The sequence below is a fragment of the Ovis aries genome, chromosome 12, assembly GCF_016772045.2.
Source record: "Ovis aries strain OAR_USU_Benz2616 breed Rambouillet chromosome 12, ARS-UI_Ramb_v3.0, whole genome shotgun sequence".
Taxonomy (NCBI): Eukaryota; Metazoa; Chordata; class Mammalia; order Artiodactyla; family Bovidae; genus Ovis; species Ovis aries.
The window spans coordinates 65,042,241-65,067,975 of NC_056065.1; the positions used below are offsets into that span (position 1 = coordinate 65,042,241).

The window sequence follows — 25,735 nt, forward strand, 5'->3', positions numbered from 1 at the left end:
GTAGAGATCATTTCCAGCCTTTGTGGACTAATTCAGTTTTAGTGGAGATCATCTTGACAAGACCATTTACCATATTTAGAATAAATTGCAGGGCAGTGGGTTTGCCTAGTCCAAGGAGAGTTTACCAGTGCAGAACACAAAGGCACTTTCATGAAATTCAGAGCTGGTTCCCTCACCCAACCCACTGCCATCCTCAGAGATACACAAGTGTGCCCCCCAGTTTCCATGGCAGCCGGTATTGGGGGTGCAGACATCTGGTAAACCTTGGCAGATTACCTTGAGCAGGGCTAGAGGCCCTTGGCCTGATAAAATCAGGTAGATATTACCCAGGTAACAGCATGCATTCAGTGACAGGATGAAACCACAGTTTGGCATGTTGGAATCAACAGATGTGTTAGTTACAGGACATAAGCTGATTACTTGCCTCAGCTCCAATATCATATTCAAAGTGTGTGCTCTCCTAAATCCTTGAAATTGCTCCCTGAAAAGTAACTTTGGGTTCCAAAAATCTGACGTTGCCAATTAATAGATATATTTTTAGGATGTTTTTAGATAATACATTTTGGGAATTTTCACCCAGTTTCTTTTTTAAAAGAATCATCTTAGAATCAGTTTTCACCCACTGCAAGGCTTTTAGAGTTTTCTTTTTTCAGTCTGTATCTCAGAATAGTAGCTTCAGAGTTGCCAGCTGAAAAAGGACCTATGCGTTCGTTGTGTATGTTGCTGCACGCTATTCCCAAGCACACCCTAAATAGTTTTAGGAAACTAGTACACGGAGTATGTCACGTGGTTTTAGCAGGAAAAACCCCTTGACCTCAGTCCTTAGAAGCTGTCACGTGTTCTGATTGTGAGCAGTCGTTTCCTTGGACTTGCGAACTGAAAGGAGAAGAGTTATATTTGACTTAGTCATTTCCAAGAAGGTAAATAAATGGTTCTTTTAGCAGAGTGGTGTTAGGCTGTTCACTGCCACCTTTAAATGGCAGTGATAGACTAATGGCTCTCCCCGAAGTCTAGGAATGGTCCCATCAACCCGGATAAGCTCCGTAGGAGCTAGCGCACATTGCTGTCCATTCAGTTGGTCCAGCAGCAAGTGTTTGCGCAGCACTGCACTAGCAGCTGCATAACATATCAGAGCAAGTCCATGTGGGAGAGCAGTCGCTGAAGCAATAAGAGAATAATCAAGGTCACATGGCCATAAACGGGTTAAACTGTCATTCATCACATTGTAGCTTTTGGCATACACAGATGACTTTTCTTCATTTCCTTTTAAAAAGCAAATATGAAAATGCCACAAACGTATAACTGCTGAGGTTAGAAGATAATTTTTATTCATTCAAAAAAATTAAACATCCACTACTAAAATTATTTTATGTAGAACTAGGAACAGTTTCAGAATAAATAATGTTTTAGACCACTATTAGAAGTTCAGAGAAGGGTGTCTGTTTATACAAATGCTTAATTCCTGATTGGGTGGCCTCTGGGGGTGGTTCTGCATGTTGTTTGGCCTTTCATGTGTTTTAACTATATCACACTTTCTATTTTGGACTGAGCTCATGTGGCCAAAATTGTGTCGGTTCAGCATAAGCACTGCTGTGCTTTCTCACCATCCTAATCTTATGTATTTCCTGCATCATGACTTATTTAACAAGTATTTAGCTAATTTAGCTTAATTGTGGAGCAAGGGAGTTAGAACTAAGATTTCCTGATTGCTAATGTTTTGGTTCCACTAATTTGATTTTGTGCTTCCTTTAGCTCACAGTTTCCATTCACTACCCCAGGACACAAGCCTTTATACCATCAATAATGCTCCAGAGACATTTCCACCTTCTTTGGGTTTAACACCTACATCTCATTATCTTTTAACTGAGTTCTGGGACATGCAAGTGGAAAAGAAAATAATGGGTGATTAATGCTTCTGCCATGAGTAAGAACTAACTGTACCTATAATGAATATAACTTATTCTTCAATTTCTTCTGCAGTGAAATATTGTGTTGGTTAACAGTTACCAGACTGAGGTTAAACAGACTTTAATTGAAAACTACAAGCCCATGGCACTGCCACATGCAAATCTAACACCAAAAGGAAGCAAACCCTAAAATTGTTCAATAGCACCCCCTAGCATACGTAACTTTAGGCTTTCAGACTAGGAAGCAAATTCCAGTTCTCATTTCCTGTCTAAAAAGTATATGTTTTTCACATGTCTAGTTATATTTGCACATTCTTCACATTATTCCTGACTTGAATGTCCGAAGGTAACTATAAACAGGGGTAGAGTAATCTAGTGGGCTTTCCTGATGGCTCACTGGGTAAAGTATCCTCCTGCAATGCAGGAGACGCTAGATACTCAGGTTTGATCCCTGGATCAGGAAGATCCCCTGGAGGAGGAAAGGGCAACCCACTCCAGTATTCTCGCCTATAAAAATCATCCCATGGATAGAGGAGACTGGTGGGCTACAGTGCACGGGGTCGCAAAGAGTCAGACACGACTGAGTAACTAAGCACAAACAAGCACATAGATTATACTAGCGGAATAATTCCTTGTGCAAATGTTTTTGAAACGATTTTCCTCTAACTGTGGCTGTCTTCTAGTCATTGTCTGTGCTTTAGTTCGCTAGTTTAAAGGGATTTTTGTTTTCTTTTGGAGTAAGTCATCTAGGAAAGAGGAAAAGCACAGCTGGGTGACTGTGGAAGTCCACAGGGTGGACGTAGTATGTTTAACTGCCTTTGGTACATGTTAAGAACACAGCCTCTGAAGCCAGACTCTGTGAGCTTTGTGATCTTGGGCAGGCTCTTAACCGCCCTGTGACTTAGTTTTCTTTTCTGTAAAACAGGTTAATAGTTACAGTACCTGTGTCAGGGAGCTGTCACAGTTAATGCAAGCATCTTGGAAACGTAACACATAATGAAAGCTCAGTGATGATCAGTGGTCATTGTTATCATTATTTCACGGTGAATGCTTGGATGTGGTCATGATCTATAGTTTGGGATCTGACATCAGAAATTCCTGAGTTCAAATCCTCTGAGAGACCTTGGGCAACTTGCTGAAACTCATTTTGTCACCTCTGGATGGGAATACTAATAACAACCACTGCATAGTATTGTCTAATTAGACAATGTATGCAAGATGCTTAGGTTAGACTGGGTAGGGCAGGCGGATCATAGCTGTTACCTTTTATTTCTTCTGAAACACTGATTTAAAAAAAACAATTAAAGATTCTGCAGAGCAATAATAATAATCCTCTATGACTAAGAACAGAAAAGAGATAGCGGAAATTGACTTAGCAAACCCAAGAAAGTCAGTCACACTGCAGAATGAGCAACAGGAATTGCTAGCACAGATGTCTCTGGAAATGGAGGGAAAAGCGGAGCTGAAAACAAGAGGAGTCATTGCAAGTCTGTGTGAAAATCAGACTCTTGGGCCTCCTTCTACGCTCTTTCCAGCTGGGCATTATTGAGGGCTAGCATGCCAAGATGAACTCAGGGCTTTTAAGTGGAAGTCTGCATCCTGAATACCAAGGTCCTTGGCATTGTTGCTTTTCCCTGTCTGGCTCCCAGAGTGCTGGCAAGGAGGATTGGACTCTCCACGATGAGATGACATGTGCCTTTCTCTGGGATCCCTACCAGCCCAAGTAAATAGATCCAAGTATGCTGCCCTTCAAAGTTATTGAACTAAAAAGCCCTGTTGCATCCCTGAAGCCTGCAGTCCACGCACCCATCCTGTGTGCGCAGAGCTTCCAGTCAGCTGCCTAGTGTCCCACGCTTCATTAGGACAGACAGCCAGGGATCCTAGACTATGGTCCCCTGAGGCTGTATCTTAGTGGGGTGCACATGAACCAGATCATTTGCTCCTGCTCTTCAGGCCTCTTAGGTATGTTTGTTAAAGTTTGGGATTCATTCGTTGGGTCTGCTGCATTGCAAGTGGATTCTTTACCAACTGAGCTATCAGGGAAGCCCAATTCAATGCTAGTATATTCCAAATATACCCCTAGATTCGTCCTCAGATATAGATCCAACCAGTCAAGCTTAAGGGAAGTCGATCCTGAATACTCATTGGAGGGACTGATACTGAAGCTCCAGTATTTTGGTCATCTAATTCGAATAGCCAACTCAATGGAAAAGTCCCTAAGGCTGGGAAAGACTGGAGGCAGAAGGAGAAGAGGGCATCAGAGGATGAGATGGCTGGATGGCATTACCAATACAATGAACATGAATTTGGGCAAGCTTTAGGAGATGGTGAAGGACAGGGAGGCCTAGCATGCTGCAGTCTATGGGGTCGCAAGGAGTCGGACACGAATGGGCAACTGAACAACAACATACCTGGCACCTAGCTGACACTCTAGGTGCTGGCATCATCACTCATTCAACCATCTCAGGACAGAGCAAGTCACCTTCCCCATGTTTCACCTACTTCCAGAAGTAGAAGATACGGTTTAAACATCCAGCTGCTTTTATAACTCTGCCACTTGTGAAGGTTCTACAGCAGAGGGGGAAGTCCTGGATTAAAGGATAGGGTTTTTTGGGGGGGGGTTTTCCCTTTTTTAAAAAAAATTTATTGAAGGATAATTGCTTTACAGAACTTCATTGTTTTCTGTCAAACTTCAACAATGATAGGTTTTTAATTCTGCCTCTTAGAGTATGACATCCACCACATCCTCTGATCTCTCTAGACAGTGGTTGCTACCGATGTAAACGAGAGAGACTAGACCATCTTTAGAGATGGCTTCCTTGATCCAAAATACCCCAAAACATCCCAACAAAAAGTCTTTCTGAACAAGTCTTTGAGGCTGCATGTTGGAAGATTTCATGTGAATAAAATGTCCAGAACAGGCAAATCCACAGAGATGGAGGATAGATTAGTGGTTGCCAAGGGTCAGGAAGATTTAGGGGAAAATAAGGAGTAAGTGCTAATGAGTACAGAGGTTTATTTGGGGATGATAGAAAATGTTCTGGGCTTCCCTGGTGGCTCAGAGGTTAAAGCGTCTGCCTGCAATGCGGGAGACCTGGGTTCGATCCCTGGGTTGGGAAGATCCATCCCCTGGAGAAGGAAATGGCAACCCACTCCAGTATTCTTGCCTGGAGAATCCCATGGACAGAGGAGCCTGGTGAGCTACAGTCCACGGGGTCGTGAAGAGTCGGACACAACTGAGCTATGGGGATGGTTGCACATATCTGTGAAAATAACTAAAAATCACTGAGTTGCGTACTTTAAGTGAGTAAATTGTATGGTACAGTATGTGAAAAAAAAAAGACCAAATCTTTGAGGTTGACTTGGTTACTTTTCAGAAGTGTACATACGTACTACTATAATCCTAAAAAATGTAATCATAGTAATAAATAACTCTTATATCATGAAGATAAGTAATAATAATATCTAAGAATGATTAAAAATCTACCACGTTCCAGATGCTTGCATCATCGTATTTAATCTCATTTCATGAGCTGCTAGTACTTTATGGAAGACATTCTGTTACCATCATTTTGTAGAGAAAGTAACTGAGGCTTTGAGAATTTTCGTGTGCAAAATTTATGGACACTAAATGGCAGAGTCTGATTTTTGAAGATCTGGCTGTGTCTAGAGCCCCAGTTCTCTAGACCTCACCATGCACTTCTTTTCTGAACTCTGGTTGTTCCCCAATAAGATCATTACTCTCATTCTAGTTTCCTCTCAGCTGCTGTCAGTTTTTAGTCTGGCTTTATTGCCTTCTGCTGGAAAATTATATTTTTCCCTGTAAAGTTAATTGGCATTGGAGTCATAAACAAACTGAGACCTACCAGCTTTAATTTGCACTGAGTTCCCAAAGTCCAAGGGCATTTAAAGTATTCTGCATGTGTGACATAAAACAGTGTAAAAGTTCCCGCCTAGCTGGACTGTTAACAGGATGTGTAGTTTTTCCCAGTGCAGCCAAACTTGCAGATCACTGTGTTTCAGTGGATGATGTAACATACCAATTGTCCTTTAGGACTGCAGACTATATAAACATATAAGGATATGTTTTAACAGATATTTGTATATAAATCTCTTTTCTGTTTAATATTGATTTTGAAGTGTATAAAAATAAAGAAAGAACATAAAATAGATTTGACAGAGCAAGCAAGAAAATCTTTTTGAGGCTGGAGATGAGAACTGCTTCCAAATTTTGCTATGTACTTTTTTACAATTGGGTGGAAAACTTGAATGATTTTCACCGCTGTACATAACTTAAGTTTGCCGTTTTAAGTAGCCAGTTCATTGGCATTAAACATATTCACATGTTTGGGCAGCATTGCCATCATGCATCTCCAGAACTTTTTTCATCTTGCAAAACCAAAACTCTGTACCCATTAAACACTTAACTCCCCTTTCTCCCCTCCTCCCAGTCCCTGGCAACAACCAGCTGCTTTCTGTCTCCATTAATTTGATGACTCTACTTTGCTCTACATATTGTAGATGGTCTTAACATGTCGTGATCAGTATTATAATTAAGAGTAACAGCTGACATGGATTACTGTTAGTACCCAAAAGGTTTATGGTGAAAATATCTCAAAGGTATTTAGAGTAAAATGACATGTGCTAAGCTCTTTATCCTCCTTTGAAATAAGTAAAGATCTATTTTTTTAAACTCCTGAGGTTCTTGTAATTTAGCTTCTTAAATGGGACAATGCCCATGTGCTCAGACAGATGTTTCTCCTCACTCTTTACTCCCATGGGGACCCAATCACAATTTTAGTGAAAACTGCAATAAAAGCACCATTCCTTCTTCCCTTTGGTGCCCCCAGCCCTATGCCCCAGCTCCAGAGTTCATTCCCAAGATCCTCCTGCCCTTTCACTGCTCAGCCTGATGTTCTGCTGTGCTTAGTTGCTCAGTCGTGTCTGTTTGTGACCCTATGGACTGTGTAGCCCACTAGGCTCCTCTGTCCATGAGATTCTCCAGGCAAGAATACTGGAATGGGTTGCCTTGCCCTCCTCCAGGGGATCTTCCCAACCCAGAGATTGAACCCAGGTCTCCTGCATTGCAGGCGGATTCTTTACCAGCTGAACCACCATGGAAGCCCAATAATACTGGAGTGGGTAGCCTATCCCTTCTCCAGCGGGTCTTGCCAACCCAGAGATCGAACCCAGGTCTCCCACATTGCAGGTGGAGTCTTTGCCATCTGAGCCACCAGGGAGGCTCATGTTCTGAGGGGGAATTCTTGTGGCCAAACAGTGTAGCACTCGAATAAAGGAGGACAAATATTCACTGATTATTTCCTCAAACAAACCTTTGTTGAACACCTACCACTGTCACCTGGCTTACATTCTATTAGACTAAAGCGTGTGGAACAGCATGTGGCAAAAAGAGAGAGCTGTGTAAACAGATAAGCTGAGGTGCCGTGACTGAAGTCTGTGCCAGCAACAGTGAAGGAGGAAGTGCCTTCACCCAGAAGGGTGAGGGTGTCGTCCTGGTGTTTCTTTGGCCTTTTTTCACAAGGCTGATGAGGTATACCACGATGCCTTGACTTGCTTCTGCAGCCCCTGTTCATAGTCTCTGGGTGGACTTGAAGTTGGCAGGAAGACGGCGAAGCTGAAGAGCAGCTGGCAGTTCATTCATTTGGACAGGAAAGCAGCAGTTCCCATTGCCACTTGTCTCACATTTCCGTCTTCCAGCCACTGAATGGAAGTGTAAGAATTTTCCAGAGCAGGGTTGAAAGTCCTGTTGTACACACATTAGCTAAATTGTCATCGGCCTCACATTTTGTTGGAGGTTTAACTTTTCTTCAGAAGGCTAAACAAGGAAACACATTTGTATCCAGGTTACAGTGTTCTTTCAAAGAACATTCCTAAATAGACAGCTGCCTGATTTAGAGGAGGAAAACGAGAGCTTTCTACAAGACATAAGGATGCTAGAAATGGGTCTTGGCTAGGTGGTAATCTGAAGATGGGGACCCAAGGGGACAGAACGGTGAGTTAAGGATGGAGAAGGATCTCACTGGCATTGGCACAGAAAGGTCGCTATGCTGTGGAGAGGGCCTTGGCATCATCCAAGCACCGAAGATGAGGAAAGCCAACAATTTAGGTCCCCTTAATCCAAATTTTTTAAGTGTCATGATGATACTCCAGTCTGGTTCATCCAAAATATTTCCCTGGACTGTGGTTTCTTCTCGACCACATATAAACAGTATTTATTTTGAGGGGAGGATACACACACACACACACACAGAATCATGTATGCGTACATGCATATGTACATACATACACACAGAGGGTTAATAAACCAGGTCTCTGTAGAGAAAAGTCCTGACTTATACCATTTGCCAATTTCCATAGTGTAACTAGTCCCACAAAAACTGATTTTAAGTCTCCAGCAGTTTACTCACAGAATTCCTGAATGACAATTGACTTGCCCTAGTAAGAGCCAGCTTCAGCATACCACTGGATATGTGTATTATTTCCCCAGCATAAATGTGAGTATTAGTCATTCAGTTGTGTCCGACTCTTTGCGGACACAACTGAATGGACTGTAGCCCACCAGACTCCTCTGTCCATGGAATTCTCTAGGCAAGAATACTGGAGTGGGTAGCCTTGCCCTCCTCCAGGGAATCTTCCTGACCGAGCTATCAAACCCAAGCCTCCCACGTTGCAGGCAGATTCTTTACCATCTGAGCCACCAAGACAACCACATACAAAAATTCAAAATGCATTCTGTTTCAAACAAATTAGAAGTGAAGATGAAAACATTAGAAGACTCAAAAAGTTAGTGACTCTGTGTACTAAAGCTTATTTTACCCCATTGCTATTCTTTGCTGCTGTTTAGTCACTAAGTCCTGTCCATATCTTTGCAACCTTATGGGCTGTGGCCCACCCGGCTCCTCCATCCAAGGGGTTTCCTAGGCAAGAATACTGGAGCAGGTTGCCATTTTTCCTTCTCCTGAGGATCTTCCCAACCCAGGGATTGAACCCACATCTCCTGCATTGGCAGGTGGATTCTTTACCACTGAGCCACCGAGAGGCCCCTAATTTGAAAGCCTCCAAAGATAGCCCTAAGTCATGTCTGACCTTGTGATCTCATGAACTGTAGCTCGCCAGGCTCCTCTGTCCATGGGATTCTCCAGTCAAGAATACTAGAGTAGGTTGCCATTTCCTTCTCCAGGGGAACTTCCTGACCCAGGTATTGAGCCCAGGTCTCTCCCACACTGCAGGCAGATGCTTTACTGACTGAGCTGCGTGGGAAGCCCCCTTATAAAGGAACCTTGAAGAAATAAGAAATGACCAGACCTGGGGACATAGTTCACTTGTTCTTCCCTTGTCTCCCCAGCTTGGTGGCATTGCCAAAGGGCGCCCACTCCAGTTCCATCATGGTCCCACATCAGTGGCAAGCGCTCAGCTTGCATGTTTGTTGGGAATGAACACCCAAGTTGAGGATCGGTATGGACAGAAAAATCAGAAAGAAGGCATTTCTAGAAAGCTTCCAAAAGACTGAGGAGATAAAGACAGTCATGGTTAAACACACCCCCTTTAAAACATTTCAGAGTCCATTCTACGTGTGATGTTTCGAATGAAGATATTTCTAGCAGCACATTTCTCTAAAAGGAGAAAATAAAAGAGATGTGCTTACTCTCTTGCCCTAAGTGCCATATTTCAATTTTAAAGAGATTGTTCAACCTGATTGCGAGCTGCAACCAACCAACCTTCCTCGCCCTGGGCTAAAAGGACATCAATAATGAAACAACACCAGATTTGATTATTGACTGTCAAGTCTGTGTATAAAAATCTAGTGACTGAGTCCACATTGTAAAATAATTGTACCGTGACAACACTAATGCTTGTATTAACTAGACAGCCTGGGGGTTACTATTAAAGCAGCAACTTCCCCTCATTTACTCTGACTTCTGGTAGGAAGAGGTTACAGAAGAGTATCGGAGAGAGCCTAAGGGTTGGGAGCTAAATTTAGAATTAGCTAGGATTCATTGTAGAAATGAAGGAAGAGATGATAAATGAAAAAAGAAGTCAGTTCTTTTCCACCAGTCATCAAATTAAAAGCTGCTATATGGGAAAACATAAAAAGATTTTTAAGCACACTTTAAAAAATTACAATAGATGCAGCAGAATTTATTTTTTTATAAAAATATGTATAGTGTTAGAAAATTTTTTTTCATATGAAGAGTTCCTAGGCAGGAGAATGAAAGATGTTGTGTTCGCTCTGTCTTCCACCAGCAAGCTCCCTGATTTACAATGCTGTGTTAGTTTCTGCTGTGGTGCAAAGTGAATCCGTTATACATATATCCACTCTTTTTTAGATTCTTTTCCCGTCTAGGTCATTACAGAGTGCCATAGGGTCTTTAAAAATGAAATCAAGATGATAAGCAAATATGAGAACCAGAGAGAGGGGGGCCATTGCTTGACCACCTCAATCCCTTTGGCCCAAGGTCAGATTCAAGCCAATAAAGGCTGGGCCTGCAGACAGGTGTTCTCTCTATCGGTAGTGCATTCCTGCCATCGCTCTGACACAGGGACCCCCCTCTCACTGCCTCGCTCCTACATGAATGTTGGTTAGGCTTCATATGGCTTGTTGTTGTTCAGTCACTCAGTCGTGTCCAGCTCTTTGTGACCTGATGGACTGCAGCACACCAGGCTTCCCTGTCCTTCACTGTCTCCTGGAGTTTGCTTAAACCTATGTCCATTGAGTCGATGATGCCATCCAACCATCTCATCCTCTGTCACCGCTTCTCCTCCTGCCCTCATTTTTCTCAGCCCCAGGGTCTTTTCCAGTGAGATGACTCTTTGCATCAGGTGGCCAAAGTATTGAGCTTCAGCTTCAGCATCAGTCCTTCCAATGAATATTCAGGGTTGATTTCCTTTAGGATCGACTGCTTTGATCTTTTTGTAGTCCAAGGGACTCTCAAGAGTCTTCTCCAGCACCACAGTTCAAAAGCATCCGTTCTTTAGTGCTCGGCCTTCTTTATGGCCCAACTCTCACATCCATACCTGACTACTGGAAAAACCATAGCTTTGACTGTATGGACCTTTTGTCAGCAAAGTGCCATCTCTGCTTTTTAATATGCTGTCTAGGCTTGTTATTTCTTCCAAGGAGCAAGCACTTTTTAAAATCCATATGTTTACTTATCCATAATAAGTAAAGGATGTGTCTAAAAAATAGTTGCGTTCTACTGTATCCATTCAGAAAGACATTTTCTCCTAATTTATTCTGATTCTTTAGGACATCATGGTCCAGGCTCTCAAGTTTCAGTTTCATTCCCTTCAAGAAGAGTGCACCACTGCCTAGCCCATGTCTGCATTAATAGCTATATCAGCTTTCCTTTGCTTGCGGAGAAAGATACCTTTATTTTGGAATGTCAACCCATCCATTATTTGCAGCAAAAAAGTAAAAGCGCTTATTTATATCCATAGTCCATCCTTTTAATTAGTAACCCTAAACCTTCTTTATTTTCCATTTAGTCACCGCCATTTCCTACTGTCAGCTAAGCCAAAGATCTGGCTGTCATCCTTCACGATACTTTTCCGTCTCCTGTATTCTTTCCGAGAGCCTCCAGAAGGAAAAGGACTCAAACACCAATTTTAGACTTTGACCTCCAAATTTATATTTTATTGAATAGGTCTGTGGTAATTTGTTAAGCAGTGGTAGGAAATCTATGTATATTTTGGTACCTTGAAACATGGCAGTGCTGTAATAAATACCTAAAAATGTGGAAGTGACTGAAATTGGGAAGTGGACAGAGACTAGAAGAATTTTGAAGAGCTAATAGAAAAAGCCTAGATTGCCTTGAACACCTAACAGAAGTGTGGATATTAAAGACTGCTAGTGAGGGTTCAGAAGGAAATAAGGTATATATTATTTGAAACTGGAGAAAAGGAAACCACTGTTATATAGTAGCAAAAAGCTTAGCTGAATTGTGTCCTACAGGACTGTGGCAAGCAGAATTTGTAAACAGTGAACTTGATTATTTAGCTGAGAAGATTTCCAAGCAGAGTGTTGAAGTCACAGCCTGCTTTATTCTTGCTGATTATCGTAAAATGGAAAAGAAAAGAGATAAATTGAGGGGAAAGCTGTTCCTTAATCAAAAAACCAAGATTTGATGATTTGGGAAATTCTCAGCCTATCCATATTGCAAAAGACACTAAAACTTGGAGATTCACTAGCAGGAAAGCTTGCTCTGGAGAGAAAGCCAAGAATGTAACTGAACAATATTGTGCTCGTTTCTGGAAAGGATTAAAAAGTCAGAGTATTTAATCACACAGATGTCTCTTTGAATAGACTTGGCATGTGATTTAGGCATGAATTCCCTCAGCCATCTCAGCCAAAGCCAGGAATAGAGGTGAGATTATCCAGGAAAGATCTGTGCAGGAATATCCTGCATTATGGAGTGAATACCATGATATACACAGGAGACCCATGAGGATCTCAAGGAAGTTATACCAACAGAAATACTGCTCCTTTGAACTAAAATGAACAGAGAGTGAACTGGAAGAAGGTTGTTGCACTCCCAACCTTCTATAGGCAGGAAACAATCTGATAAGAAAAACTCAGCTGCAACCCTGTGCTCCCTTCAAGAAAAAAAGGAAGACTACAAGCTAGGAGCCACAGGCCCAGAGGGAAAAGTCTTAAACCACAGAGGATTATTCCAGCACCTTAAAACCTAGTGGGGTTTGCACAGATTTTGAAATTGCTCGGGACTGATGAATCCCTTTTCCCTTCCATTTTCTCCTTTTTTTGAATGGGATCACCTATAGCTGTTATTTTCTGTCTATACCATCATTTGTTTTATATAACTTGTTTCTAGTTCCACAGGTTCACAGATGGAAAGGAATTCTGCCATAGCATAGATTATAGCCAGAGCCTCATTTGTATGTAATTTAGATCATTTAGGTAGTGAGATAATTATATAATGGAAGTTTTAAGATGATGAAATTTAAATAAGACTTGAGACTTGAACTGATACTGTAGAGAGTTGAGATTTAGGCACCATGGGATGAAGTGCAGGTATTTTGCATGTGGGATAGGTGTAAATCTTTGGGGGCCAGAGGGGCACTGTGGTAGGCTGAACAAAGGCCCCCTCCAAAAGTGTCTACATCCTAATCCATGGAACCTGTAAATATGTTATCTTCATGGGAAAGAGGATTGAATTAAGAATCTTGACCTGGAAAAATTGTCTTGAATTGTGTGAGTGGGCACGATATAATTACAAGGATCCTTGTAAGGGTGAGGAAGGAGAATCTGAGTTAGAAAAAGAAGGTTTAAGAAGTGGAGGTCAGAGAGGAGAGAAGATTCTAGGCTGCTGCTTTGAAGATGGAGGGAGTGACCATGAGCCAAGGAATGTAGGTGAAATCTAGAAACCAGAAAAGCAAAGGGAACAGGTTCTATCCTAGAGCCTCGAAAGGAAGGCAGCCTGTAGACTGTTTTTAGACTTCTGCCCTCCAGAAATGTAAGATAATGAATTTGTGTTCTTTTAGGTCACTAATTTGTGTTCATTTGCTGTAGCAGCGATAGGGAATTAATGCACCAGATTTTCTGGACACTGACAAATTTGGAATTAATGAGAGTTGTGGGTATGTCAGTTAGATCAGGAATGCTGGAGTCTGATTTTTGGCTGGCTTGTACACCACAGTGAGTGCCAGAAAAAAGATCATGCCTCTAAGAAAAACTAGATCATTTAAGTTTTTGTTTTTAGCTTTGACATTTACAGTTTCTTAACTTAGTGAGGAAAACCTGTCAAGATTTTGGTTCATCACAGGCAAAGTTTAGCAATTCTGCGCAAATGGTGGTTTTTTATTTGTTAAAGTATTAAAGATGTGATGGATGATATGTTTCTTTGTTCTAATATTTTGTTAACTTTGACGAAATACACTTTGAATTTTTTGCCTGTGTTTCTACCCACCATAAAAATCTAGCAAAAAAGATGATTGTTTGTGGCTACTCAGCTCTTAAATACCATCTTTTAGGGACCATAGTTCATTAATAGTTGGATTCTTAAAATCTTTGGTCTTTTTATTATGGATCACAATGGCTATGATTCACATCCCTATGTGTTTTGTTGTATTTGATGATTGGAAAGGAGAAGTGAAAATAGAAAAATTAAGGGGTGTGTGGGTGTGGGTGCAGTTTTCTGAGTGGGGAATAAACCACGTATTTTTGCCTTTATTCTGTCTTACTGTGTCCGGGTAGCATTTAACATAATATACTAATGTCAGCTAACCATAGTTTCAGCTTTGTTTTGAAATCTAAGCTCTGGCATTTTGGACCAATTTAAACTTTCAATAACTTTTTTTTCACGTTGAGTAAAATTAAGATGTTTAATGGATTTACCCATCAGACTGTCTGGAAAGGAAGATCACAGTGATTAATATTAGGTAGTTCTTGATAAAAAATAATAATAAAACTGTAAAAAATAGCATTATGGTCATTATTAGGACTATTTTTTAAGTGTTTTATTGGAATATAATTTTTTTACAATGTTGTGTTAGTTTCTGCTCATAACGAAGTGAATCAGCTGTATATCCCATCTCTCTTGGACCTCCCTCCCTCCACCATCCCACGCCTCTGGGTCATCACAGAGCGCTGAGCTGAGCTCCCTGTGCTGGGCAGCAGCTTCCCACGAGCTTTCTGTTTTACGCTTGGTCGTGTATTTATGTCAATGCTACTCTCCCAGTTCAGCTCACTCTCCACTCCCCTCCACGTCCACTGGTCTGTTCCCTATGTCTGTGTCTGTTCCTGCCCTGCTAATCAGTTCATCGGGACCGTTTTTCTAGATTCCACATACATGCCTTTGTTTCTCTGACTTCACAACATTCCAGTTTTTCTCCTTCCAAGCAAGTAGTAGGATTATTCATTCCCCAGTCTCTTGAATTTCAGTGTGGTCCCGTGACATGCTTTGGTGGAGTAAATATGAACACTTAACTGGTATTCACCTGTGTTCTCCCCTCCCCTGTCATGTTGATTATGAGAGCACATGTTGACATGGGGCCTCCACTAGCCTGAGTCCCTGAGTGATTAGAATGAGCTGAGCCCCTCTGCCAGCTTGCACTGGATGTGCAGCAGGTGTAATTCATAAACTTATATATTATTAAACTACTGATACAAGGAGGTGTTGTTTTATTGCAGCAAAACCTACCCTGTCCTAACTGAAACAAGCATCTAGGTCAAAAACTAAATATGGCCCCCTCGCCACAAAAACCTGGAGATACATCATCTTGTTGAAAACATCCTTAACTTATAATTCTCAGTGTGATTTATAACAACATTATAGCTTGTTTCTTTTAATTCCTGACATAGTAACTGATGTGAAGAGCCAACTCATTGGAAAAGACCCTCATGCTGGGAAAGATTGAAGGCAAAAGGAGAAGGGGGTGGCAGAAGATAAGAAGGTTAGATAGCATCACCAATTCAATGGACATGAGTTTGAGCAAACTCTGGGAGACAGTGAAGGACAGGGAAGCCTTGCATGTTGCCATCCACGGGTTCACAAAGAGTCAGACAAGACTTAGTGAATAAACAACAAAATAGTAATTTAGTGACTTGGTTCTAGGTTTATTGGTAAACAAAGAAATCTGAGCAATTTCTTACAACTCTATTTACTTTTTAAAGATTATTTTAAATGTTTCTATATACCTTGTGAAACAACTACGTGAAATATATTAGGTGCTTTAAAACTTATTTGCTCCACTTAACATTTACTTGATATAAAATGAGGTCCATGGTAATATTTTAATTTATAGAAAAAGAATTTCCATAAATCTGAGACTTGCCATGCCAATTTTATCAGTACTAAGTAATTCTAACGAAATACTAATAATTCTAATAATCTCTGTGGACATGTAATTTATTACATTGACCTCACGTAATTATGATACAAGTGGGCCCATATCAACAGTTGCATTGGTTCACCTCGGCCTTGTCATTTGCTAACATCCAGAAATTCTGTTGGTATCAATGTGGCTCAGCTGATCACCATCACTAAAAAGATGGAAGATAAAATTCCTTTTTATTTGAAGGAGGTGGTGTCCTGTCTCATGCTAATATCACTGAAGAAATCACACATAAAGCATCAAATGAGGTTGTATTCTCAAAGAGTATATCCTATAGGATACTCCCCCAAAGCTGGAATGATCGTTCATTATTCACAGTTGAACATGTTCTCATTTTTAAAATGTAGGTGTATCCCACCCCTCTCCCCCCAAAAAACCCCTCTGAATTCTTGTTAACGTATTGGGTTGGCCAAAAAGTTCGTTCATAGTTTTCTGCACCATCCTATGGACAAACCCGAACAAGATTTTTGGCTAACCCAATACTTACCTTTTCTAGTTTTCAGGTACTTTCTGAAATGCAGTGGTTGAAATGTACACACACACTGAGTCTGTGTGGAGAGAGAAACCCGCTGAGTTTGTATATATAGTGCTTTTGTATCTTTTCTCTGAGGCAGCCCCTCATTAGCAGTCCCAGAAGCTAGTACTCCAACCTCCATTATTTTTCTCCAGCCCATCAGCTTCCTCCATCTATCAGGCCCCTGGGATTTCTTTATAAAACAGAATTTCCCGCTGTTGGGCCCAGAAAAAAAGAAAATGAAATCCCTCCTCACACTTCCAACCCAGACCAACTCTGGAAACTTCCCTGCAGTCAGACTCAGGCAAAGAAGTAACAGGAGCAAAGAAGCTCCTTCCCTTACCAGCAGGAGGCGGGGTACTGTCTCCCACTGCCCAAAGGCACTGTGCTGCTTTCTTTAGAATTAAGGAGCTAAAGGTTGAGAGGATTTTTTAAAGAAGCTGTCTGTTTCTCTTGGTATTCTGGCTTTCCCTTTGGGAGATACCCCCCAGGGGTTGAGAGCAGCAGGATAAATATATTTCGGTTTCAGTTCAGTTCAGTCGCTCAGTCGTGTCTAACTCTTTGCAACCCCATGGACCGCAGCATGCCAGGCTTCCCTGTCCATCACCAGCTCCCTAAGTCCGCTCAAACTCATGTCCATTGAGTTGGTGATGTCATCCAAACACCTCATCCTCTGTCATCCCCTTCTCCTTCCGCCTTTGATCTTTCCCAGAATCAGGGTCTTTTCAGATGAGTCAGCTCTTTGCATCAGGTGGTCAAAGTATTGGAGTTTCAGCTTCAGCATCCGTCCTTCCAATGAACACCCAGGACTGATCTCCTTTAGGATGGACTGGTTGGATCTCCTTGCAGTCCTTATTTCGGTTTGATGGTCTCCAAGTAGGGCTTCCTAGGTGGCACGGTGGTAAAGACTCTGCCTGCCAATGAAGGAGATGCAGGTCACATGGGTTTGATTCCTGGGTCAAAAAGGTCTCCTGGAGAAGGAAATGGCAACCCACTCGAGTATTCTTGCTGGAGAATTCCACAGACAGAGGAGCCTGGAGGGCTATAGCCCATAGGATCACAAAGAGTCAAACATAGCTGAGCATGCCTGCACACAACGTGAGAGAAGCTAAGAAGAGAGTTTACCTAGACACTGACAAGTGTGTTCTGTTCATAAAGAAGTAAAATTATTCAAAGCAAAGGAGAAATTGTTTGATTCGCTGTTTAAATAAACCTGTCACTACCTGATGTTAGTTTGCAAGCATTTTTGAGAAATGGATGCTTTTTTGAAGCATCAGTCAAAAGCCCCCAAATGTAGAGTTCAAAGGATTGCTGCTCTGGGAGGCCTTGCTATTGACCCCTGAGGCAACTCTGCAGAAACCCAAGGCCCAGTTTGAAAACTGCTCTGTGGAAGGCCAAGAGGGGGAATTCCGAGCATAGAAGTTTCGTTTCTCTGGAATACAAGTCCTCCAACTTTTTTGAGCTAACAATCTTCTAGGATTCTTGTTTAAAATGGAAATTCCTGGGTCCAATCCCAGAGAGGCACACCCAGGAGGTAGTGCATAGCATCTGGCAATCTGTATTTTAACAAGCATTCCAGATGATTCTGATACCAGTATCGATAGATCATAAAAACAGAGCTCTACCAACTGCCTGCTGAAAGGAAAGAAAGAAAAGAAAGGGATTCCCTGGTGGCTCAGATGGTAAAGTGTCTGCCCGCAATACGGGAGACCCGGATTTGATCCCTGGGTCAGGAAGATTCTCCTGGAGAAGGAAATGGCAACCCACTCCAGTACTCTTGCCTAGAAAATTCCATGGATGGAGGAGCCTGGTGAGCTACAGTCCCTGGCATCACAAAGAGTGGGATAGGACTGAGCAACTTGCCTGCTGAGGGCCCCTTTCATAGCTTCATCTTAACCCCACTTGGTCCCAGTTTATTTTAGGTACTTAGTTTATGAATGTCAAATGCCATTAAAATGGTTTTTTCCTTGCCACGGGAAGTAATATCTTAGTTACCTCTTCCATCATCTCCCAGTTTAACTCTCTGCTCCTATTCCTGGAGCACCCCCGAGGTGGCATGGCTCTCCGCCCTCCCAGTCGGATCTGCTCCACCTGAGACTCTCTGAGCCTCAGCCTTCCTCCAGCCCTTCTTGGTTTTGTTTGGTTCTTTTTTCAAAGGCAGATCTCTCTAAACATCTCCTCCAACAAACAAACCCGAAGTGGAAGTCAAATGCAAATATAAAATGGACTTTTTAAAAGATGTATTTATTTATTTTTTGGCTGTGCTGGGTCTTCATTGCCGTCCACCGGCGTGGTAAGCAGGAGCTACTCTCTGGCTGCGGCACTCACGCTTCTCACGGCGGTTGTTCCTCTTGTTGCGGAGAACCGGGTCTAGGCACGTGGGCTTCAGCAGTTGCGGCACACAGGCTCAGTAGTTGTGGCACAGGCCCCGTTGCTCCGAAGCGTATGAGATCCTCCTGGACCAGGAGTGGAACCAGTGTCTCCTGCACTGGGAGGCAGATTCTTCACTCCTAGACCACCAGGGAAGCCCTAAGACGGACTTTTGGTGCAAATACAGCGAATCTGTAAGCCCATAAATGTAGCAAGGTGTAGGTGTTCTGATAGATACAAAGAACAAATCCAAATAAGTCACATTTGTAAAATAAATAAAGCCCACAATGAAACACCCACTTGAATGACTATATAATCCAAAGGCAATACCAAGTGTTGGTGGGGAGGTGGAGAAACTGGAACCATGAAAATGGTGCAGTCATTTTGGAAAACAGTTTGCTAGTATCTTAAATTGTCAAATATAAACTTACCATATAATCTAGCAATTCCACTCCTTGAAATCCACCCAAGAGAAATGAAAATATATGTCCACACAAAGACTTGTGTATGAATGTTCATAGCAGCATTACTCATAATAGCCACAAACTGGAACCAATCCATATGTTCATTAATTTTGCGTGCATAAACAAAACACAGTATATCCATATGTTGGAATATTATTTAGCAATTAAAGTAAATGATATACTGATATGCTAAAGTATAAAGTGATAATGCCAGATGCAAAAGCTTATATATTATATGATTCCTTTTATATGAATCTAGACAAAGCAAGTTTGTAGAGACAGAAAGTAGATCTGGGTTTGCTGAGATCATAAATGTATGATGAAACTTTGGGAGCTGATAGAACTGTTCTAAAACTGAATTGTGGTGATAATTACACACCTCTAAAAACTGACTAAATTATTTAAAGTGAAAATGTTAATCACTCAGCCGTGTCTGGCTCTTTGCAACCCCATGGACTGTAGCCAGTCAATCTTCTTTGTGCATGGAATTCTCCAGGCAAGAATACTGGAGTGGGTAGCCATTCCATTCTCCAGGGAATCTTCCTGACACAGGGATTGAACCCAGGTCTCCTGCATTGCAGGCAGATTCTTTACCATATGAGCCACCAGGGAGGCCCCCACTAAATCATTTAATCATACATTTATGCTAAGTCACTTCAGTCGTGTCCGACTCTGTGCAACCCCATAGACAGCAGCCCACCTGGCTCCCCTGTCCCTGGGATTCTCCAGGCAAGAACACTGGAGTGGGTTGCCATTTCCCTCTCCAATGCATGAAAGTGAAAAGTGAAAGTGAAGTCGCTCAGTCGTGTCCAACGCTCAGCAACCCCATGGACTGCAGCCCTCCAGGCTCCTCCGTCCATGGGATTCTCCAGGCAAGAGTACTGGAGTGGAGTGCCATTGCCTTCTCCTATACATTTATAATGGGGAAATTTTATTGAATATAGATTTTATCTCAATAAAGAAGGTAAATATTTTTTCTTAAGGTATATACCATAATTAAATAATCGACAATTCTTTGCTATACAAAAGAAATAGAAAGACCCTATAGTTCAAGTGTGGCCTGCAGACCCCTGGAGGTTCCTGAGACATTCTCAGGGAGTCTTCAAGGTCATTTTCCTAATAATAAAGAAGCTATTTGCCTTTTTCACTCTGTTGACATTGGCACTGACGGGGCAAAAGCAGTGATGGGCAAAACTGCTTGTGCCTTAGCACAAATCCAGGCACATCTTATTAGTAATCATAGTAGTACTATTATTATTTTTTATTGGAGTATAATTGCTTTATACTGCTGTGTTAGTTTCTGCTGTACAATGAAGTGAATTAGCTATCTGTATACATATATCCCCTCTCTCTTGAACCTCCCTCTCGCCAGCCTTCCTGCCACCCCTTTAGGTCATCACAGAGCACAGAGCTGAGCTCCCTGTGCAATACAGCAGCTTCCCGCTAACTGTCTTATACATGGTGGAGTATGTATGTCAGTCCTAATCACCAATTTATCCCACCCCCCTTCCCCTCCAGCGTCCACATGTCCATTCTATGCATTTGCGTCTCTATTCCTGCCCTGCAGATCGGTTCATCTGTACTATTTTTTCAGATTCCACATGCATCTGTTAAAATGTGGTGTTTGTTTTCCTGTTGCTGACTGACTTCCCTCTGTATGACAGACTCTAGGTCCATCCATATGCCTACCAATGACCGTACTTCATTTCTTTTAGAAATGACTCAGTAGAAATTAATTTTGTTAACTCTTATGCCGTAGATGCATATCTTTTTATTTTTGAATAAATAAGATGGTTATCTCAGGAAAAGCACTTCTGCAGTTGATTGAGCTGCAAGCTGAACTAGCAGTTGTTTTTTTTTGAGTCACCATCTCTACTGAAGAATACTGGATATTCAGACTTGGGTATCTGGCAAATGTTGTCTCAGAAACAAATGAAGAGAGCCTGTTACTCCAAAGAAAACCATTGTCCGTTATCGTTGCTGCTTATGAAATTCAAATGTTAAACCAGAACTAGAAGTCTGGAGAACTTGTGTCCACCACCATAAGCCTGACAGCTTTTGTCAAGATTTTTCTTATGAGATTGATGCTGATTTTAACAAATGTGATTTTTTCTCATATTGTATAATGAAATGTGTCAAAATTTGGAGAATATAGGTAAGGGGTCTCGATACTAAAAAGTCTGAGGACTACCGACCTAGTGACTAATGGCATGAACCCTGGGCCCATTCTAGAGTCAATCCCAGTGCTATTACTTGTTAGTTATAGAATCCCAGTAAGTGCTTCACCTGTCCATATCTCAGCTTCCTCATCTATAAAATGGGGATAATAATGGTACGCATCTCAGAGAGGTGTGTGGGCATATAAATGAATTAATATGTGTATCCTTGTGAACATCAAAATGAGTTGATGTATGCAAACCAGTTAAGACCTGACTTATAGTAAATGCTCCATGATTTGTTATTGATTTCTTGGTGAGTGGTAACTTGTAAAAAAAACAAATACATTTTAAATACAAAATCTCTATATAATTATATATATATATTTGTAACTGGGAAATCTCCAGCTTCTTTGCCCCTCGCCCTTGCCTCTGCCTCACCTTTGGTCCTCTCACTTCCTGGGAAGGCATGTCTGTACCTGATATCCTAAAGTATCTTTCCCATCTATTAAGTCTTTGTTATATTTGATGGGTGATCTTTCTTTTTAGCAACCACAGAATACATTTTTAAGGAAGATTTGGTGAGACATATAATTATGGAGGGTAGTCTAATAAACTGAATAGAAATCGGATACAAGTATATGTCATTCTTAGAAGTCCCTTTCCTGCCTTAGCAGTGTTTAAAATTATGATGCATCATTTAAGTTCAAAAGAGTTTAGGAAATTATATGAATAGAGAAAAAGTATAAGGTTCTGTCTGTCATATCAAATAGATATTTTTTTCAAACAGAAAAAATCCATTTTCAATGCTTAATCCAAGCAGACATAAAGTTTAGGGAGAAAATGACTCATTTGGAGGGAACCTACATCTTCAGTTCTTCAGAGAGACTACAGTTGAGCTATTTTTACCTCTAACTGTTTAAAAAAGTTAATGATGTGCTGACATCATTCATTTGTTCGACCAATATTTGATGAATGCCTCCTATGAAGTGCCAGGCTCCTAACCAGGCCCATAAAGAAGAGTTGTGTGTCCCGCCCTCCTGGAGTCAGTGCATTCAAGTTTCCTAATTGCTCTCCCACTTTCTCAGTAAAAAAATAGATAGTTCTTCTGTTGTTCTCTGACTGTATCAGCAGAGGGAATAGTATATATTTTATACTGTTCAAATGTTCATGAAAACAGTTTTGAGTTTAGTGTGAGGTAGAGAAGGTAAGCTAGACTGCAAAAGGATTGTAATGACTTTTTCTTCTCCTGGAGGATCACAGACAGAATTACCCTGTATTTTGGAGGACTGACATTATACAGATATGCTCGTGTTTGATGGTAAATAGCAAACAGCCTAGCATGCAAGTCAGTGTAGTTTCTCTGACTCTACATTTCACATGTAGTTTTTCTTACATGGCTTCTGCTATCCTAGGGGAAGCAGAAACTCTTGAAAGAGCTCATTTGAGGACCATCTGTTCTGTGTGCCCTCCCACATCACTCTGCCGCTGGTGAGAATGGTGGGTTGGCCCACAGAACTTTTTACTCCTTGCCCTAGCCCAGGTCTTTAATTACTGCCACACCTCAGGCTGCTTGAGTGTATGTAGTCACCTGTTAAATGGGTTTAACATTTCATTTTGGTAGGTATATTTAGAGAACAAATTTTAAAGCCTTAAAATTTTTTACTGGACTATAACTGCTTTACAGTGCTGTGTTTCTGCTGTATAACAACGTGAATCAGCCTTATGTATGTATGTATATATCTCCCCTCCCTCCTGAGTCTCCCTCCCACCCCCACCATCTCACTCATCTAGGTCATCACAGAGCCCCCAGCTGAGCTTGCTCTGTTATACAGCAGCTTCCCACTGGTTATCTGTTTTACACAGGGGAGTGTATGCAATATTTGTTTTTCTCTTTCTAGCTTACTTGACTCTGTATAACAGGCTCTAGGTCCATCCACATCACTGCAGAGCAGTGGTATTATTGAGATAGCGTGCTTGCTGATAATATTTGCATTTTAAGATTTGAAAGTATTCCTTTCCTATGTGGCTGGTTGACAGGGAATAAGAGATCAGATCAGGCTAAAAGCCAAAGTACTTCCGGAATACAGGCTAGGTTGAGTTTTATTAATTTAATTGAATTCAATCTCAATATTCATCATTCGTAGAAAATATTAGCTATTTTTAGTCATGTCGCTGTCGCTGCAAGGACCTTGTGCAAACTCTGTAACTTCAGTTGTCTTTCACAAACAAAATGCACAAAATTACTTATCCTGAGCAAGCAACCAATGACTGTGATTATAACCGCTGTTGCTTTTTTTCACACTAGGATCTTCTGATCTTTGATTCTCTTTCTATTTTTAGCAACTCCACCTAAAATTCAAATACTACTCACATGTAATTTTCTAAAAGGAGCCATTTTATAGTGTTATGAAAGTTCATTCTTCTTTTCACGATAGTGTTCCCTGTTAAAATACCTGGCAGTTCTACCTGTTCTGTGTGACATCTTTAAGGACTTCTGTCTGCATGAGATAACCGGCTGTAAAGGCTCCCAAACAAATTTCACATTTTGGTAATGAAAATTCATGCTCCTGTTTAATTGCTGATTCTTACCTTGTCTTTTCCATGTGTGTTTATGTGTTTCAGGAAAAAAGTGCCAGTTCAAATGTAAGACTTAAAACTAATAAAGAGATCCCAGGATTAGTTCATCAACCCAGAGCAAAGTAAGTTCCAGTTCCTCTTTGCCTATTTTGTTTTGAGAGATAAAAACGTTTTTAAAGTGAGCTCCATTTTGCCTGCTGGATAACCAAGACTTAAGAAAAGGCCTCAGTAATTGAGACACATGATTTAGTCTAAAAGAACATAATAGAGAGCCAAAGCAGACCCAGAGTATATAACGGAGCTAACACTTCACATCAGCTTCACTTCACAATGATGGGAAGTATCTTCATGACCGTGGGGTAGTGAACAACTTTGAATAAGTCACAAAGGATACAAATTGTAAGAAAAATGATTATTTTTTATGACTACGATAAAATTAAGAACTTCTACTTCTCAAAATACACTATAGGAGAGTAAAAGGCCACAAAATGGTGGAATATATTTATAAAACATATAATTAGCAGTAGTGGATTCTTTACCAGCTGAGCCGCAAGGGAAGCCCAGGAATACTGGAGTGGGTTGTCATGCCCTCCTCCAGGAGATCTTCCCAACCCAGGGATTGAACGCAGATCTCCTGCATTGCAGGCCAGTTCTTTACTGACTGAGCTACCAGGGGAGCCCAAGAATGCTGGAGTGGGCAGCCTGTCCCTTCTCCAGGGGATCTTCTCAACCCAGGAATCAAACCAGGGTCTCCTGCATTGCAGATCGATTCTTTACCAACTGAGCTATCAGGGAAGCCCAGTGAGATTTCCAGGATATATGAATTAACTATGTGAGTCAAGAAGTAAAAGATAGAACTTACAGAAAAATAGGCTAAAGACATAAACAACCACTGACCGAAGAGGAAAATGAATAGCTGATGTGTCAGGAAAAACTACTATGTCACACCACAAGACTGGCAAAACATAGTCTGTAGATAGAAAATGTTTACCAGGATGTGGGACAACCAGCACACTTAACTCCTGGTGGTGGGAATATAAGCTGGTACAATTACTTTGGAAAACACTTTGCATTGTCTAGTAAAATTGTACCTGGGCATACCTGGCTGCCTAGCGACTCCACTCTCAGGTATATACCCTAGAGAAACTCTTATGGAGGTGTGCCAGTAGGCATACTTTGAAATATCCATAGCAGCACTGTTTATATGAACTCTTAAAGTTCTTGAAAGGATGGGACTTCCCAGTGTCCCAGTGGTTAAGACTGCATTTCTGCTGCAGCAGACACAGGTTTGACCCCTGGTGGAGGAATTAAGATCCCACATGCCATGCAGCATGGCCAAAAAAAAACCAAAAAAAAACCTTTGAGATAAAACCCAAATGTCCATCAAACATAAAATGAATAACAGAAAGTAGTATAGTCTCATGATGGAAATACTATATATCAGTGAAAATAAATGACCTATAGCTACACAGATCAAGATGGAGGGATCTCATGAAATGTCAGACTGTCTTATGTACAGTTTCACACATATAAAAAATTCAAAAACAGGCAGAACTAAGAAATACTTGTGTATACATATATTAAACATATGTATATACACATATTGCTCAGTCAACTGAGCCACTCTCAGTTGGTAAAGAATTATCTGCCTACGATGCGGGAGACCTGGGTTCAATCCCTGGGCTGGGAATATCCCCTGGAGGAGGGCATGGCAACCCACTCCAGTATTCTTGCCTAGAGAATCTCCATGGACAGAGGAGGCTGGCAGGCTACAGTCCATGAGGTCGCAAAGAGTCGGGACACAGTGAGCGATTAAGCACATATAATAAAACAATAAAGACAAACAAGGCAATGAAAAGGCATTAAATTCAG

General features: G+C 41.3%; 1 protein-coding gene across 2 annotated transcripts in view; it reads left to right on the plus strand.

Moving 5' to 3' along the window:
- C12H1orf21 (chromosome 12 C1orf21 homolog) overlaps positions 1-25,735 on the plus strand; it is a 247,069-nt gene that overhangs the window by 186,209 nt on the left and 35,125 nt on the right. For both annotated transcript variants that reach the window (XM_042229198.2, XM_015099359.4), the window contains one exon: positions 23,909-23,985. In XM_042229198.2, coding sequence (XP_042085132.1) covers positions 23,909-23,985 — 77 coding nt within the window. The remainder of the gene's footprint in view (positions 1-23,908; positions 23,986-25,735) is intronic.